Source organism: Podarcis tiliguerta, assembly GCF_965153285.1.
Source record: "Podarcis tiliguerta genome assembly, chromosome: 17".
NCBI lineage: Eukaryota > Metazoa > Chordata > Lepidosauria > Squamata > Lacertidae > Podarcis > Podarcis tiliguerta.
In genome coordinates this window covers 35,728,859-35,745,601 of record NC_139550.1, presented here as the reverse complement: position 1 = coordinate 35,745,601, position 16,743 = coordinate 35,728,859, and the positions used below count along the sequence as shown (strand labels likewise).

Here is a 16,743-nt window from a genome sequence, read left to right as displayed (position 1 = left end):
AGACTCTAGCAGGTCATCAGGTGTGCAAAGCCTCCCCAAGGGTCATGTGTCACGAGGGTATACGTCACGAGGAAGCAGAGAGGGCACTAGCAGCCAGTGGGCAGAGCATAGGCATGGCCCCAGTGGCAGCCCACGAGGAGGGCACAGTCATGGGATCACAATTTAAATGGCTTAGCATTGGACCAAGCAATCTGTCCCCCCTCCCCAGATCTAAAACACAGCCACTCCATTCACAGAAACACTTTATTTGAATAATTAGAAAGATTATAAAATCGAGCAGAGAAACAATGGCAAAGGAAGTAATCATATGCAAAGGATTTTTTTAGGCTATAATGTAACTAACTCCCCACTTCTAAAGGTTCAGTGAACCCCCACCCCCCCTCCTTTATATCATGGTATGAGTTCGGCCCCTTTAGCAAGGAAGAGGGGGGAACTGTGTTGAACTCCCCAATCCCAGCCAGCATGGCCAATGTGGTCAGGGATGATGGGAGCTGAAGCCCAATAATATCCAGAGGATGACAGGTTCCCCATCTCTGCCCTATAGGCACCCCCCCCCCGCCCCCCAGCTTACCAGGGCCGGCCCTGATAAAACTGACACACCCCCACCACCCTCCCCATAAGCCCTTTTCAACCCATCTTTTCTCAAACCTCTTTTTTTATGGACAGAGTTATGCGTCGCCTTGACCCTGACCCCATTCGGGTTTTTTATTAGTTCAAGGTGAGGGGCAATCTGTGGTTGCCCCGGAATCCAGTAAGGAAGGTGCTCCTCTGAACCACTTTGAGCCAGACAGGGTTGACAAAGCCTTTTCCATTTGCCCACCCCTGCCGCTCATTGCCCAGGGTACAGCTCTCGGTTGCCCTTTGGAAGGACTGGCCGTGCTCCTTGCTTAAGACGACAGCCCAGCAAACATTTCCCACAAGCACAGTAACCAAGGCCCAGTTCTCACATTCTCCTTTTGCAGCAGAACTGCAGGATGCCCAAATACTGCAGGAAACAGTGTGCGAATAATGCAGCTCTGGCATGCTGAAAGCAGAGTTTTAAATGGCCCCATTTTACACCCACCTTCACAGATGAGCTGCCACACACACACACACACACACAGAGAGAGAGAGAGAGAGAGAGAGAGAGAGAGAGAGAGAGAGAAAGAAACACACACACAATTTTGAGTCCACATACAGTGATGGGGCAGGTATGGGAAGAATGTGAGAATCTGGCCTTAGAAGAATGATAAGATAGCCTTCACGGCATCAGACAAGAGCCTTTCAGATCCCATGCTCCTGTCTCTATAAGACCCCTTAGGCCATCCTCTCAAGCATCTTGCATGTTCTCTGCTACATGCAGCACCAAATACTGTAGAACCTTGGAACAAGCAAACCGAAGACTCTCATCAAATATATATATGTATATAATTGTGGGATGTCACTCAGTTTAGAGGAACTTGGACCTCCAACCGTTTATATTTCAAGCCTTCTGGAGATGAACCTCTCCTAGCCACAGGATTCCGCTTGCCCAAAACATGCTTTTGTCTCAACTAGTTGCAGAAATGTTCTTGATTAATGGGGGCGGGCAGAGGGGAGAGGAGATAAGAGGAATACATCCCTCTAGAGTGGCTGAGGAAACCTAGCCAGATGGGAGGGATATAAATAATAAATTATCATCATCATCATTATTATCATCCCTCCTTTCTCAGTTCAGCATGGTTTCCCTCCAACCTAGCATAAAGCAACTTTAGTATGGAGGAGAGAGGGTGATTTGGAAAAAATATGTGGCATTTTGAGACAGGATGGAATGGGTGTGTTGTGCAATCAGACTCTGGAAATGTGAGCAGAGATAAATGCCTGCCTTTCCAAGAAAAACATGCGCTTCTTCAGCAACAGGGAAAGCAAGTCACCTCTGCCCGGAAGTGAAGAAATCCCCAAGGTTGTTTTGAAATGGACCCAATCGTGGAATACACCAGAAAGGAACATTCTTTGTCCTTGTGGAAGCAATGAGGTCGCTGGTGTTTGATTCGTGGCTGCTGGTGGTATTGCATTGATGATTGCTGACTATTATTTGGCACATCAAGAGCCCTTGAAGCATCAGGTTCAGTTCAGTGAGGTCAAACGATGGTAGATTGTGCTGCATTTTGTATTAGCTGCTCCTTACAAAGGGAGTTGCTTTAGGAAGGTACTGCCATGTCCACGCCAAACTTCAGCCGGTGAGCCTGGCTCTTGGCTTCAAAGAGAATCTGGGAGAGGGGAGAAGCCCAAAGGAACAATACTAATAATAATAATGATAATAAACGCACAAAAGAGTGTCAAATCAGACCACAATTCAAGAAAACCTCAAGCACAAAGAGCATTGCTGGTGGTGAAGGTTCCTTTGCAGTGGATTCTACCACTGCACCTGGGTGGGCAGTCACCTCCCACTAACGGAAGGAAGCGCAAATCCCCAAAATAGGGGAATGTGGAGCCAGGGCCCTGGAAGATTTCTGTTGTGTGAGCACTAAGTTGTTCTGCTCGCATAATGTCTCAGTTGAAGTCAACCCAGAAAATAGTCCCATTAGGAGCAATAGGACTCACTCCCTAGTCTAGGGGTGCCTTCCAAAAGATGGGAGTTGTGATCCAAAACGTCAGGAAGGTAACACAGGAGCCTGGCACTTGGAGCACCTCCCACTTTTTGGACGCATCAGCTGCCACTATTCCGAAGCAGAAGCCTAGGATTATTCAGGAGATGGGGCTGGAAAAGAGAAGTCATTTGCTTTCAAAATACTACTTTTCACCACGCTGTTTTCCTGAAGAAGCATGGCTGCTGTTTTGTTTCATTTCTCATGAAGGGAAAATAATTCCTTTGAAGGAGTGTAGCTTCTTACTGGGTGGGACTTTGCACTCTCCCTGCTACAGGGATGTTGGAAATTTCCAGTGGGCAACAGAAACGGCCAGTGTTTGCTTATTCATCCCATGTCCGGAAAGAAAATCAATCGAGTGAATATGATTGGCATTCACTCTAGCTGTTTTCAGTCTGCAAATGATGACATTTTTACCCCATTTGAAGTGGTTTCCTTTGCACTGAAATGAATGGCCTCTGTGTTGAAATCAGTGGTGTGGGTTAATGTCATGATAAAGTAATTAACTACATCATTAATTACGTACATAAAATTCCACCATAGCAGACAGCAAGGCAAAAAACCTTCTGTGCTGCCAGCAGAAACACATTCCATGCAGTTCACAGAATCCTCTCTGCAAAGAGCGAATTTGCTCTGCTCTCAGCATAATGGAACGGAATAGCCCCAGGTGGGAGAGAAATCCCTCTGGATTCTCTGTTAATGGAAGAAGTTGGCCCCATCAGAGAACAATCTCTTGTCAATAATAATGGAACATTCCACCCACACTCTTCTTTAATGCCACTGTCAATCAAACTTTTTTCTTAAAAAGAGCTAGAGTGAAACAAAGCCCTTATTTGCTGTTCCCAGTTCTTTTTCTCTGGGGGTACGCAGGAGTACACATACCCCTAAACATTTTATGAATCTTTGTACTTTTGTCCATTTACTGTATTTATTTTTTCCGAGTTGAACTATAAAATGGTGATTTTCTTGAGTCAAAATGAGAGTACCCCTAAACATTTTTTAAGAAAAAAAGCACTGGCTGTTCCTGTTCAAAAGCTGCCAAAAGCTTACTTTTGTATCTCAATGGGGGAAAGCATAATGCACACAGTGAATTCAGTACCCAAGTAAACTAGTTCAGTGGCAAACCAGATTATGTCACTCCAAGTGCGCTGGGGCTGGAACCCCTTAAAAGCAACAGCCATCAGATTATCTTCGGGCTCCCCAAGAGGGGTGGAATCTCTTCACACCACCTCCCAAGCCTCAGGTCATGATTTGCAACCCCAACTGATGTTCAACCAAGCACTGCAGCTCAGATGGCTATGTATCATTTGTCTTGAATGACAGGACTGATGGGGGTGTCCATTCCCCAAGCAAATGTGCATCTCATCACACTGGTTTGGTATTTCCAAGCTGAAGGGCAAACCCCTGGGAAAGGAAAGGGTGAGAAAAGTACCGAAGCACAACACAACTCACCGGGTGGTGGACATAGGCTTGGCATCCATAGCACCAGACAGAGAGGTCCGCAAAGCTAAGAACCAGCGGATGCCCAGACTCTGAGTTGTGAGCTACCATATGTTGCTTAATGTAGCGGCCACAGCAAACCTGAATGGGGTGGAAGAAGGCAGGCTTAGATGATGGTGGAAACGGCTCCAAAAGACAAGACTAACCTTGGGAATGGACCAAACAGACTCATTTGAAAATGAATAAACCAAGGACAGCTATCTGAAGCTCAAGTCTTCTGCTCTTAGAGAGGACGGACCACACATCAGCACCCCATCTGGCAAGTATCAGAAGCAGAGGAGGAAGACAGAAAGCAGATACAGTGGTACCTCGGGTTACATACGCTTCAGGTTACAGACGCCGCTAACCCAGAAATAGTACCTCAGGTTAAGAAATTTGCTTCAGGATGAGAACAGAAATCGTGCTCCAGCGGCGCGGCAGCAGCAGGAGGCCCCATTAGCTAAAGTGGTGCTTCAGGTTAAGAACAGTTTCAGGTTAAGAATGGACCTCCAGAACGAATTAAGTACGTAACCAGAGGTACCACTGTACTGTGGAGTGGATCACCTCAGAGAACTCAAGGGGGCAAGTCAGCAGGCCGCAGAAGGCAGTCTGCACAGCGCCTCAACGTGTTTAAGGACAATACAACATGGAGAGAAATCTCCTTGCATACAACAAATCCAGTGAACCCCACAGCAAGGAGGCAAAGGGGGAAAAAACAATCTTTCCCAACGAAAATGTAACTGGGGTACAAAAAGACAGCATAGTGTGGCAATTAAGAGCACTGGGCTAGGACTGGGGAGATATAGGTCCAAAACCCCACTGAGTTATTAACAAAACTCACCCTAATCCCCCCCTCCAGACTGCCATCATTTGAGGTTCCCCCATTACCGAAGCTCCAGTAGTGATAGCTTATCTGTTAGCTGTTAAACCAACTAAAACACAACCCTTAAAAAAGCAAAAACCTAAAAACCAGGTACTGTTAATTCACTTTATGGATGGTGGGGGTCACTCCCAGTTTACCTAAGCCCCCCCCCCCCCGCTTGCCCACCTTAAAGGTAAAGGTAAAGGTAAAGGGACCCCTGACCATTAGGTCCAGTCGTGGCCGACTCTGGGGTTGCGGCGCTCATCTTGCTTTATTGGCCAAGGGAGCCAGTTTACAGCTTCCGGGTCATGTGGCCAGCATGACTAAGCCACTTCTGGCAAAGCAGAGCAGCACACGGAAACGCTATTTACCTTCCCGCCGGAGCGGTACCTATTTATCTACTTGCACTTTGCCCACCTTACCTTGTAACAAATCAGACAGACCCAATTCTCTGCCACACTGCCACATTCTGCACAGGGCTCCAGCACATTCAAGCCAAGGGAAGGCACAGGGAGCACCGAGTCGAGGTGGGGGCACCATGGCAAGGGAGTCACAGCATAAAACAGCCCCTAGAAAGAGAGAGAGTATCATCTCTGCATCCTGGCACCCAACCTCCACCCCGGCCAAGCCCAGAAAATCCAATCCCAGGTACCCTCCCATCTCTCCCCAAACTCACTTCATCTGCCAGGTCTTCTTCAAGCGGGTCACAGGAGGAAGAGCAGCCACCTGCAGCTTCGTCAAGCAGAATAACCTCTGCTAGCATTGGGGGGACAGCCGGTGGGCTTCCCTGGTTGAAGGAGGGGCGATGGAGGAAAAAGAAGAGAGATTTAGGGTCAAGTCTTGCTTCAGATATCAGAGAGACCTGAAACCCTGCGATTTTCCATTCCAAGCACACCACGGGCAATGCTACAGTTCTAGAATAAATGAGCCTCCAGTATGTAGAAACACAAGCAGTGAAGTGGGAGGGGAGCGCAACCAGCCCCCTGCCCTCCTTTTGGAGGAAAAGGCTTGTGTGGGAGCAACTTAGCCCCCCTTTCTGTTGTGTTTTCTTATTTATAAAAGAAACCGCAACCCCAGAGTCGTCCACTACTGGACCTAACAGTCAGGGGTCCCTTTACCTTTACTAACAACTCTTAGCACTGTTCATGAATTACAGATCTCAGAATTCAAGGATGCTGAATTTTGTTAAAAGTTGCTAAGAGATTACTATTTTCCCTCGCAGAGCTCCAATTCCCAGAGTTCCCTCCCGGCTGTTACAGGCACCCCCAGGATCACTCCTCCTTTGTCCCTGACAAACTTTCAAATGTCTGTCCCAGTTTTAAAAGCTCCAGTCAGATTTACAACACAAATCAGCGCTCGTTCACACTTCTGCTTCTCCCATGCCTAGAAAGCACAGGCCCAAGCAGTTTTAATAATAATAAATAATAATAATAATAATAATTTATTATTTATACGCTGCCCATCTGGCTGGGTTTCCCCAGCCACTCTGGGCGGCTTCCAACTGAATATTAAAAGCAGTATTTTCCATTTGTCTCTTGCTTTCTAGGCATGGGTTTGCCTTTCCCCCAGAAAACTGTCGCGAATTCCTCGCGGCGCTTTTAGCAGAAACGCTCAGAGTCCCAGGTTTTTCCGGTGCAGTCTTTTTAATGTGAGCTATATACAGGTATTTACAAAAACAGTCCATACAGAGTAAAGGTAAAGGTACCCCTGCCCGTACGGGCCAGTCTTGACAGACTCTAGGGTTGTGCGCTCATCTCACTCTATAGGCCGGGAGCCAGCGCTGTCCGCAGACACTTCCAGGTCACGTGGCCAGCGTGACAAGCTGCATCTGGCAAGCCAGCACAGCACACGGAACGCCGTTTACCTTCCCGCTAGTAAGCGGTCCCTATTAATCTACTTGCACCCGGGGGTGCTTTCAAACTGCTAGGTTGGCAGGCGCTGGGAGCGAGCGACGGGAGCGCACCCCACCGCGGGGATTCGAACCGCCGACCTTTCGATCGGCAAGTCCTAGGCGCTGAGGCTTTTACCCACAGCGCCACCCGGGTCCCCCATACAGAGTACCTGCTCCTTAAGGCAAACGAATACTCTCCACCACAGCACCACCACACCACAGCACAACCACCACACTTACTGTTGAACAGGCTTTCCTTTTTAAAACAGGTGATAGCCAATCACATTAATCACATTCCTACGGAGTCACTCTGACCCAGCACTTCACAGAGTATTGCATCAGCCTGTTGAAGCCTGCAGACTTACTCATCATCCTGCAAATCCCAACAAAAACCTGCTCTTTTGTTCTAAATCAGAGCTAACACCAATCCAGAGAAACCCCAATTGCTTTGCTCTGATTAAGCGGTAAATGGTGTGTTTCCCCAGGGGAAAGCAGCAAGGCAAGCGCAAGTGTGGGTGAGCCCTCACACTATGGCTTGCACTGGCACAGCTGCCTGGCACCTACCTCTGCCTCTTTGCCAGGAGACTCCGCTCCACCCGTGGAGCTCCCTGTCGACATGCCTTCCTTCTGGGTATCCACTGCTGGCTCAGCTTCTCCAGGCGAGGCCCCAACCTTGTGCCCAGCCTCTTCGCCCACCGGACTGGAATCGGGTGAGAGGGAACTGGAAGCTGTCTCTGCCTCCTCGGCAAGGCGGTCTTCCAGCTGGAGGGAGCTCAGAGCCAAAACGGCATCATTCAAGGTATTCACAGGTTGAGCGCCGGGGCTCTGAAGCAGCTCCTGGGGGGCCTCCGGGGGGATTTCATCTGGAATGGGAGTTCCTTTCCCAGCTCGAGTCCTGGGCTTCTCCCACAGAGGAGCAGGCACTGGGGAGACAAGATATAGGTTGCTCCTCCTCTTCCCACAACCACTGAGCTGCCGTCCAATTGTTCCAAACGGAGCCAGAGAGATAGGAGAGTGCCAACTCCAGCTTCCCTTCCTGGCCTGTTTTGCCTCACTTTTCTGTCTCCTGGCACCTGCTTCTTCTCACCCCTGTCCTCAGGCCCCTGCCTCCTCCCCCAACTCTCTCCGGTCCTGTTCTGAAGCTCACCCCCTCCTGGCAGTGTCATGTAGATAAGGGGATGTTGTGACATCAGCAGTCATTCTACCAATCCTCAGTGCCATCTCAGGAGGAGACTTCTTTGCCCTCCTCCTGAGGTGTGCTGGTTGCTAGGTGCGCAGGATCATAGAACTGCAGAGTTGGAAGGGACTGTGAGGATCATCTAGTCCAATCCCCTGCAATGCAGGAATCTTTTGCCCAACGTGGGGCTCGAACCCACAACCTTGAGATTAAAAGCTGCTGACATCACAATCGCCCTGAAATATCCCCCCCCCCCAACAAGCTGTCTTACTTCCTTCCCTGTGTAGTTTTTGCAGAGGAGCCAGATATCACCGGAGATTACCCCCAGATGAAGGGTTGAAGCTTGCCTAACATGCACCTTGAAGCTTCAGGAGGATATAAAGAGAGGCTGCGGTTGAGCAGGCCGTGAGCACCAGCTGCAGTGATCTTCCACAAGTGCCTTAGCAAAGGAAATGTGGGGCTTTCACCACATGATGTAAGAAAGCAAGGCATGTGCTCTGTGGAGAAAGTGGCTTTGACCAACACTTTCTGCATTCCAGGGCATTTTCTTCTGAATAGCCACAGAACTATTCCACCACAAAGCCTTCTTCCCCCTCCATCTCTTTGGAGTCTCAGGTCTGATCACTGCCTTACCTGTGCACTTTTAACTTCAGGCCTCTCCTCTATGCTTCCCTGTAAACTTATTCAGCTGCAGCCTCTCTGCCTCGCCCTCTTTTGCAATGAGTATTGAAACACGGCCCACACAGAGAATGGGCTGCACCTATGTGGGAGAGTCACAACCCAATCTCCACCCCCTGTATTGGGACTTTCCTGGCAGTTGCCCCCAGGACCTTTAAAGCTGCTCAGCAGGTTGAGATGTGCCCTGTTGCTGCCTTTCATCTGCAGCAGACACCCAACTTGGCAGGTTGGAACTGAAAACATTTGATATGCAAAATTGGCAGAATCCAGAGTCCACCACCCCTACAGTAATGTTTACATCAACCCAGCAGTGTTACTCCCTGACCCACAGGAGAGGCGAGGGGGGAGGGTGATGAGGCTGACAAACAGAGCTATGCCTAAAGGCCACTCTGTGAATTCACAGCAAAGACCTATCAGCCCCCAGCTCACACCCTTACCCTCTACATTGCAATAGTTCTGATGCAGAGCACCTGCCACCAAGGAACAGAGGAGGACAGGAGAGAGACAATTCACCTTCCAGCCGCAGGCTTGCCCAGTACTTGCGGTGCACAGCGGCTGCATTGGCCAAAGACTGCAGGGCACTGGGGTGGGGGGCCTTGAGGCGTCCCAGCGGGGGCAGAGGATCCCCCAGGAGGCTGCGTGTGCACATGGTCATGGATTCCGAGATCGATTCTAGGTTGTAGCCGCCCTGGAAAAGGGGGAAGGGAAAGTTCAGAGAAATTGCACCCCAGATGCAACCACGTACGGGTCCTGCATGTTCACGATGGAGATGTGGAATTTGCTATCCCAAAGAACCTCTGTTGGCATTCAAAATACAAAAAAGAACCTTCTCATGACCCACTGTCACTGGGTCTACTGGGGAGGTGGGGCCGTGAATGATGATGGCTGCTGTGTGCCATGATGGAGGGGAAAATGTGAGGCAGCAACAATGAAAAGAAGGCCGACTTTACTTTTCTGTCTATAAGATGCCCCCATGTATAAGACGCTCCATATTTTGGGGGACTAAAATTAAAGAAAATGGGGGGAAATGGCCCAGAGGATTGACCAGAGTTGTTGAGCTATTTTTTGAGGAGGGGGGTGCAGAAAATCACTCACCCAACTGACAAACACTAACAATCGCAAGCAACGCACACCAAATTGCCGAGGTGGCAGCCAATCCAAAGCAGCCCTTGACACATCCACAAATAACCCACCCACTTGACAAAGCAGCAGCCAATCCAAAGCAGCCCTTGACGCAGACACCATTCACCCACCCAATCCCTAAATCCTGCTCGCGGCTGCAACCAATCACCCGTCCCCCCTCTGCACTGTCCATGTATAAGATGACCCCCCCCCCCCATTTTAAACTTTATTTTAGAGTAAAAAAAACCTCGTCTAATACACGGAAAAGTATGATGCATAATGCTCAAGGGTACAACAGACTTTGCACCTACGTTGTCTTGTGGTAATTGTCACAACAAACCTTTTAAAGCAGGCCGGAAATCATTATAGTCAGGTTGCAGATGGGTTAAGGCTCAGAGGGTACAGCTTGCCCAAGAGCACCTAACGAGTTCATGACGGGGCGAGATTCCAAACCAGAGGCTTCCTGAGTTGCAGTTCACCTGCTTAGCCACTAGGCTACACCAGCAGCCTTTAAGTAGAGACTATGGGGATGGCAAGTGTAGAAATGTTGGCTTTGATTACTTAGGGCTCGTTCACACATGCCCCACTGCTTTCCCCCAGGAAAACCCACTCATTAGCACTCAATGAGAGCAAACGGCAATTTGTGTTTTCTTTGGATTGATGTTTGCTCCTATTTAAAGCTAAGGAGAGGGTTTACCCTGGGAAAGGAGCGGGTCAAGGGAGAAACTGCTTGGATCTGTGCTTTTTAGACATGGGAACCGAGCCCCTACTTGCTATAAAAGGCAGAGGGCAAATGAGGACTGTTTCTACTACAAGTAAAATGCCCACTGCTAATGCCTTGGCAGGACCTCTGAAGGTGACATTCAGGTTTGCATCACGGCTGTCATCTCTTCTTCTCTGTCAAAGCTGAACCCAGGGCAGAGTCCTGCCCCACAGCACAGGTGCCTCCAAGTGCAGAAAGTCTGCTTTTCCCACAGCAATGAGTGGCAGCCATTCGCTGAGAGGCAAACTCGAGTCACTGTGCTGCAGTGCCAACCCTGGCAGCCCTTTCCCCTTCGCAAAATGTCCAGGCCTTGAAATGGAGAAGGTGTACTTAACTATTTCCCTATTTCCACCTGAAGCATTCTCCCCACCTTTTACCACCCCGCAGGGTTCCAGCTCCAAAAATAAATATTGTTTCTTTTCACCGCTCTGTCGGAATTGTTTGCTGTGGATGCCAGCCCTGCATTTACTGTCCTGCAGTACCCCACCCCCTTCTGAACAACCGGGTGTTTCCTGGCCCTGGAGATGTCTCACAAGCCGTGCACCCCAAGAAGCAAAAGGCGTGCACTCTGTCCTACCTCCAAGACAACTGCCACCTTGCCTCCGGCCAGACCCAGGAGCAGATGGGTCATGTGTGCGTAGCATTCTGGAGTCACGAGGCATCCGCCCAGCGGGTCCCCTCGAGCAGCGTCAAAGCCAGCAGAAACCAGGACCAGCTCTGGATTGAACTGCAAATGAAAGAGGCCCTTAATTCCCCTTAATAATAATAATAAAATATTTGTACCCTGCCCATTTGACTGGGTTGCCCCAGCCACTCTGGGCAGCTCCCAGCATATATAAAAACATTAAACCTTAAAAAGCTTCACTATACAGGGCTGCCTTCAGATGTTTCCTAAATGTTTTAACATCTTAACATCCGATGGGAGGGCATTCCATGTGGGGAGTGGCCACTACCGAGAAGGCCCTCTGCCTTGTTCCCTGTAGCTCCACTTCTCGCTCTTCCTCCCTGCCCAGAGATGCAGTACAGAAGAATGCTGCTCCCTCAGCCCTTTTCTAACTCCTCAGATCTATTAGGCATATCCATCTACCTGGGACAGGGATGGCCCTCCAAAGACTCCAGTTCCCGTCAGCCCCAGCCAGCACTGTCAATGGTGAGGACTACGTCCAGCCCAGCACAAATACTGCTTGCACTTAACCAGTTAACCATTTTCCGTTGCTGCAGTCTAGCACTTATTTACAAGTCTGAAAGCACATCCATGCTACTAACTACTTCACCAATCATTTTCTCTTTCTGGCACTTATAAAGGAGCAGTGCTGGTTAGGAGCCTCTTTACAGCATTGTCACACCCTCCCCAAACTACCCATTCATTGGGAGAAGCCATGGCTGCTCCTTGAGGAAGGGCCATAGCTCAGTGGTTAGAGCATTGGCTTTGCAATCCCTGGCATCTCTGGATAGGGCTGGGAGAGACTGCTGCTGGAAACCCTGGAGAGCTGATGTCAGGCAAGGCTCATCCGCACTTCCCTCTTCCCCTGCTGCTTTCCCCTGGGGAATGCCATTCTTTAGCGCTCAATCGGAACAAATGGCAGTCAGGTTTTACAGCTAAAGAGCAGGTTTCCCCTGGGAAAGGAGCGGGACAAGGGGAAAACTGCTCGGATCTGTGCTTTCTAGGCAAGGGACAAGCTGAAGTGTGGATGAGCCCTTCCTATGTTCCTGTGTTGAACCCTATCCGTGCCACAAGCCCAAGAGTGTGCCTGGGCTTCCAGGAAGTGGAGACTGGCACCAATCCACCCTCATTCCCTGCCCCAAACATTGCCTACCTCATAGCTGACAGGCATGACTATCTGATGGAAGGCAGCCAGGTACTCAGGGTCCCCCATGCGGGGACAGTTCCAAGGCACATTAAGGGTGAAGCCCTCCCCAGGCCCCAGGCCCACACGATCATAGTCTGCATCCTCGGAGGTGGGGAAGAAAGTTCCATTGTCATAGCGATGGAGGGAGACGTACAGGACACTAATTTGGAAGAAGGGGAAGCAATCAGAGAAAGGGGACGTTGCAGCTTCACTTGCTCACCCCCCAAATACAAATCAGGATGCCTAGGAATTGCACAACCACAACTGGATGATCAAGGGCAGAATAGGAGTGCAAGTCGTTCCTGATCCCACCACTGAGCTTAGCCTCAAAGGGGCTTACACACCTCCCATCCCTTTTCTTGTGGCCTCTACCACCTTGCACAGATGACTTGTGCCCTTTCCCTTGCTATTCTGGTCTATTGACCATAACAAAATAAATCTACATACACTTCTAACCAGAAGTTTTAAAGTTTGTTTAAAAGACAAAACTCTGTTCAGCAGGAAGAAAAAGCACAAAGGCTATTCTTGCCTGTTGCTGCTTGTTTAAAACTTTTATTTATTAGCAATTAAAGGTAAAGGGACCCCTGACCATTAGGTCCAGTCGCGGCCGACTCTGGGGTTGCGGCGCTCATCTTGCTTTATTGGCCGAGGGAGCCGGCATACAGCTTCCGGGTCATGTGGCCAGCATGACTAAGCCGCTTCTGGCAAACCAGAGCAGTGCATGGAAACACCGTTTACCTTCCCGCCGGAGTGGTACCTATTTATCTACTTGCACTTTGACGTGCTTTCGAACTGCTAGGTTGGCAGGAGTTATTAGCAATTAGTTTTTAGCTAATAAATAATTGCTAAAAACTGCAAAAAAGAAACTGTGCCAACAAAAAAGGAATGGCAAGACAAACCGTTAGAGTAAATTGAACTGGCTAGATTAACAGAGGCAGTTAGAGATCACACTAGACAAGAGTTTCAAAAAGCATGGGGGAAATGAATACTTCACAAAACAGTGCCCTAAAATACATAGCTGGACTTGTTTCAATTGATGTCTGCAGAAGACCTTGTGGATATTTAAGTTATAATTGGAAAAATCTTAATAATTATTCATAAAGGAAACAGCTTATAAGAAGTAAATAAGGAGGCCAGATGCAGGATAAAGGAAGTCTTTTATTTGGTTGTTTGTATTGTTGTATGTTATGCTCACTGTATGTTATGTTCACGTTTAATGAGGGTGGATTTCTGTATTGGGGGGGTGGGGGGTTTATGTAATGTTGTAAATAAAAATTCCAATAAAAAATAATAATTTTTTTTTAAAAACTTTTATTTATTATGTCACTTGATGCCTCTGTTTTTAACACTGCCTTGCATGTTTTTTTAAAAAATGGAAAGCAGGATTTAAAACATTTTAATTAATAAGTAAATGTGATCCACATGGCTTATTCCAGCTATGTATAAGGAGGATGAGTTTCTTGATGCAGAGTATTAAGGCTTTTTGCCCCAATTCACAGCCTCCATTGAAAAGACCTGCATCTGCAACCTTGGAAGAGATTTAGTGCCAGAGTTTCTTTGAACAGGGGAGATTGGAAGCAAAATAGGTTACCTGGGATCATCTTCAAACATGTGCTGTGTCCCATTGCCATGGTGAACATCCCAGTCTAGTATCATCACCCTGAGGAAAAGAATCAGAATTGGACAACCAGCTACATCTATGCTAGAAACTGAGTTGCAAATAGGCTGCCAGGCCACCAGCACTACAATTCCCAGGACTCCTGGTGGGGGACAAATAACAACAGCTAAACCTGCTGAAGTTTGTAGAACAAGATGCGCTCTGTGGGGCTATGCAGATAGACTGGAGCGAATCTGGAACTGGCCTCAGGTGCTCCTCTACATCCCTGACCTCATCACCAGCAAGCCCCGCCCCCTCTCAGCACACAACAGCAATGCTGCTGTCAAGTGGCTAGTCCTCTCTGGGTGCTCTGTGCCTCTTAGGGGTTAGCCAGGTGCCACTGTACCTCATAGGCCGTCCAGCAAGGCGCTGTGCGTAACGTGCTGCCAAGGCCACAGAGTTGAAGAAGCAGAAGCCACAAGCGGTGTCTGATTCAGCATGGTGCCCAGGGGGCCGGACAATGGCCACAGCATTTTGCACCTGATGCCGCAAAGGAGGAAAAAGTGAACTTGGATCAGTACCATAGTGTCAGGGCTGGAGTCAGGCACAGGTCAGCAACGAAACAATATTTCAATGTATCGTTGGTATTTAACTCCTAGCAAATTAGCTAAGATGTACAAATCAAAGTCTAAAATGTGCTGGAAAAGTAAAGAAAAAGAGGGTACATTTTATCATATGTGGTGGCCATGTACGATGATAAAAGACTTCTGGGAAATGATATATAATGAACTGAAGAAAATGTTTAAAATAACTTTTCCTAAGAAACCAGAAGCTTTTCTTTTAGGTATTATAGGACCAGAGATCCGGAAGGACCAGACAAAACTATTTATGTATGCGACCACAGCTGTGCAGAAATGGAAAGATGGTATCACTCAGACCAAAGAAGAATGGCAGACAAAACTGACGAAGTATGCCAAGAGGGCAAAACTTACAGGAAGAATTAGAAACCATGAGGAGGTCTTTAATAAAGAATGGGGAAAGTTTATAATTTATTTGAACACCTATTGTAAACAATTACAAACACTGGTAGAATTGACAGAAAACTTGTAGTAAAAATTTGAACTATGGACTGACAAAGGATTTATAAAAACAGAGTTATGATAGAGATGCAGAGGGGAAAATCATTACATTAAGATCTACAATGTGGGGGAGGGGGAGGGAAATCAGAAGGGATTACAGTATATGCTTATGTAAAATTGAAAATACAAAAAAAATATTTTTTAAAAAAATACATAAATTAAAAAGTTAATTCTTTATTGAAGGAAACAAACCACAGCGCCAGCCTAGTGGTCTCAGCAACACTTTCTAGGAGGTCTTGCCCTGATGAAGCAGTTGCAAGGACTGAAGGTCCTTGCCTTCCCAGTGCCCACTAGGACTCCCCCTCTCCAGGGTCTTTCCCTGAGTCCCCCACCACTCAGTCCTGCCTTCAGGCCTCCAGGATGGTCTGCACCTGGAGCAAGATGACTGGCCACCCCCTGCCCCACTAGGCTGCCAGCACTCACCTGCCCAGAGAGCACAGCCTCTACTGCACTGAACGCGGAACCAGCCGCCAGCCGAGCGCACTCATAGGAGCTGGCGCAGATGAAGATGGAATTGTACTGGTCGCCCTGGCGATGCAGGTCGCGGGGCTTCATGGCCGCCGTCGACTTCACCGTCTCCACGTAGGCCAGGCTGCAGAGAGGAGACGCAAGCCAGAGTCGGCACCCTCCCCACGGGAAGAGGGCGGAGCCTCAGAAGTTACTAGCCCGCCCTTTCTGGGACACCCACCCTAACCCACTCCCAGAAGCTGCAAAGGCTCTTGCAATCGGGGGGTGCATCTCCACCTGTGGCACATCCGCAGCTCCTCTTCAGAGGCGAGCCGGGCCGGGAGCCGGCAGCACCTTTCCGTCAGGCGAAGCTCCCCGTGGCGCTGGAAGATCCGGGAGACTCTCTGAGGCAGCTCTGGATGCTGGCTATGGAAGAGAGGGAGCATGAGGAAGTGAAATCAGCAATGATTAAGTGGGCACAAGATGTTGGTCACAATATAATGCTAGCTGACTGGGAAAGGTTATGGACCACTGGTTTGAAATTTACGGCATGTAATGCCTTAAGAGAGAATATTATGAAAATGATATACAGATGGTACATGACACCAGTCAAGCTAGCAAAAATTTATCACTTGCCCGATAATAAATGCTGGAAATGTAAAGAAAGTGAAGGCACATTCTTTCACCTTTGGTGGACGTGCCCAAGGATTAAGACCTTCTGGGATGTGATCTATAATGAATTGAAAAAAGTGTTTAAATACACCTTCCCGAAGAAACCAGAGGCCTTTCTCCTGGGCATGGTCAACCAACAGGTTCACAAGAACGACAGGACATTATTTATGTACGCTACAACAGCAGCAAGAATACTCATCACACAGTATTGGAAGACACAGGAACTACCCACGCTGGAAGAATGGCAGATGAAAGTTATCGACTATATGGAATTGGCAGAAATGACTGGCAGAATCAGAGACCAGGGAGAAGAGACAGTGAAGGAAGACTGGAGGAAATTTAAAGACTATTTACAGAAACACTATAAGATAATGAATGTTTAACGACACCAGATTGAACTTAAAAGGTTATTAGTAAAAAAGTGTAAAGATTAAGAAAGATCAATATTTTTAAGATATAA

General features: G+C 48.3%; 1 protein-coding gene across 2 annotated transcripts in view; it reads right to left on the bottom strand.

Annotated features, from left to right (window-relative positions):
• Positions 1-225: 225 nt before the first annotated feature.
• The window catches only part of HDAC6 (histone deacetylase 6), a 35,320-nt gene continuing 18,802 nt past the window's right edge, over positions 226-16,743 (bottom strand). For both annotated transcript variants that reach the window (XM_083419556.1, XM_083419557.1), the window contains exons 18-29: positions 15,909-16,037; positions 15,588-15,756; positions 14,432-14,565; positions 14,020-14,088; positions 12,396-12,588; positions 11,156-11,305; positions 9,207-9,381; positions 7,403-7,761; positions 5,624-5,734; positions 5,370-5,516; positions 4,059-4,187; positions 226-2,228 (exon numbers count right to left, since the gene is read on the bottom strand). In XM_083419556.1, the coding sequence (XP_083275682.1) occupies positions 2,160-2,228; positions 4,059-4,187; positions 5,370-5,516; positions 5,624-5,734; positions 7,403-7,761; positions 9,207-9,381; positions 11,156-11,305; positions 12,396-12,588; positions 14,020-14,088; positions 14,432-14,565; positions 15,588-15,756; positions 15,909-16,037 (1,834 nt within the window). In that variant the 3' untranslated portion in view covers positions 226-2,159. The remainder of the gene's footprint in view (positions 2,229-4,058; positions 4,188-5,369; positions 5,517-5,623; positions 5,735-7,402; positions 7,762-9,206; positions 9,382-11,155; positions 11,306-12,395; positions 12,589-14,019; positions 14,089-14,431; positions 14,566-15,587; positions 15,757-15,908; positions 16,038-16,743) is intronic.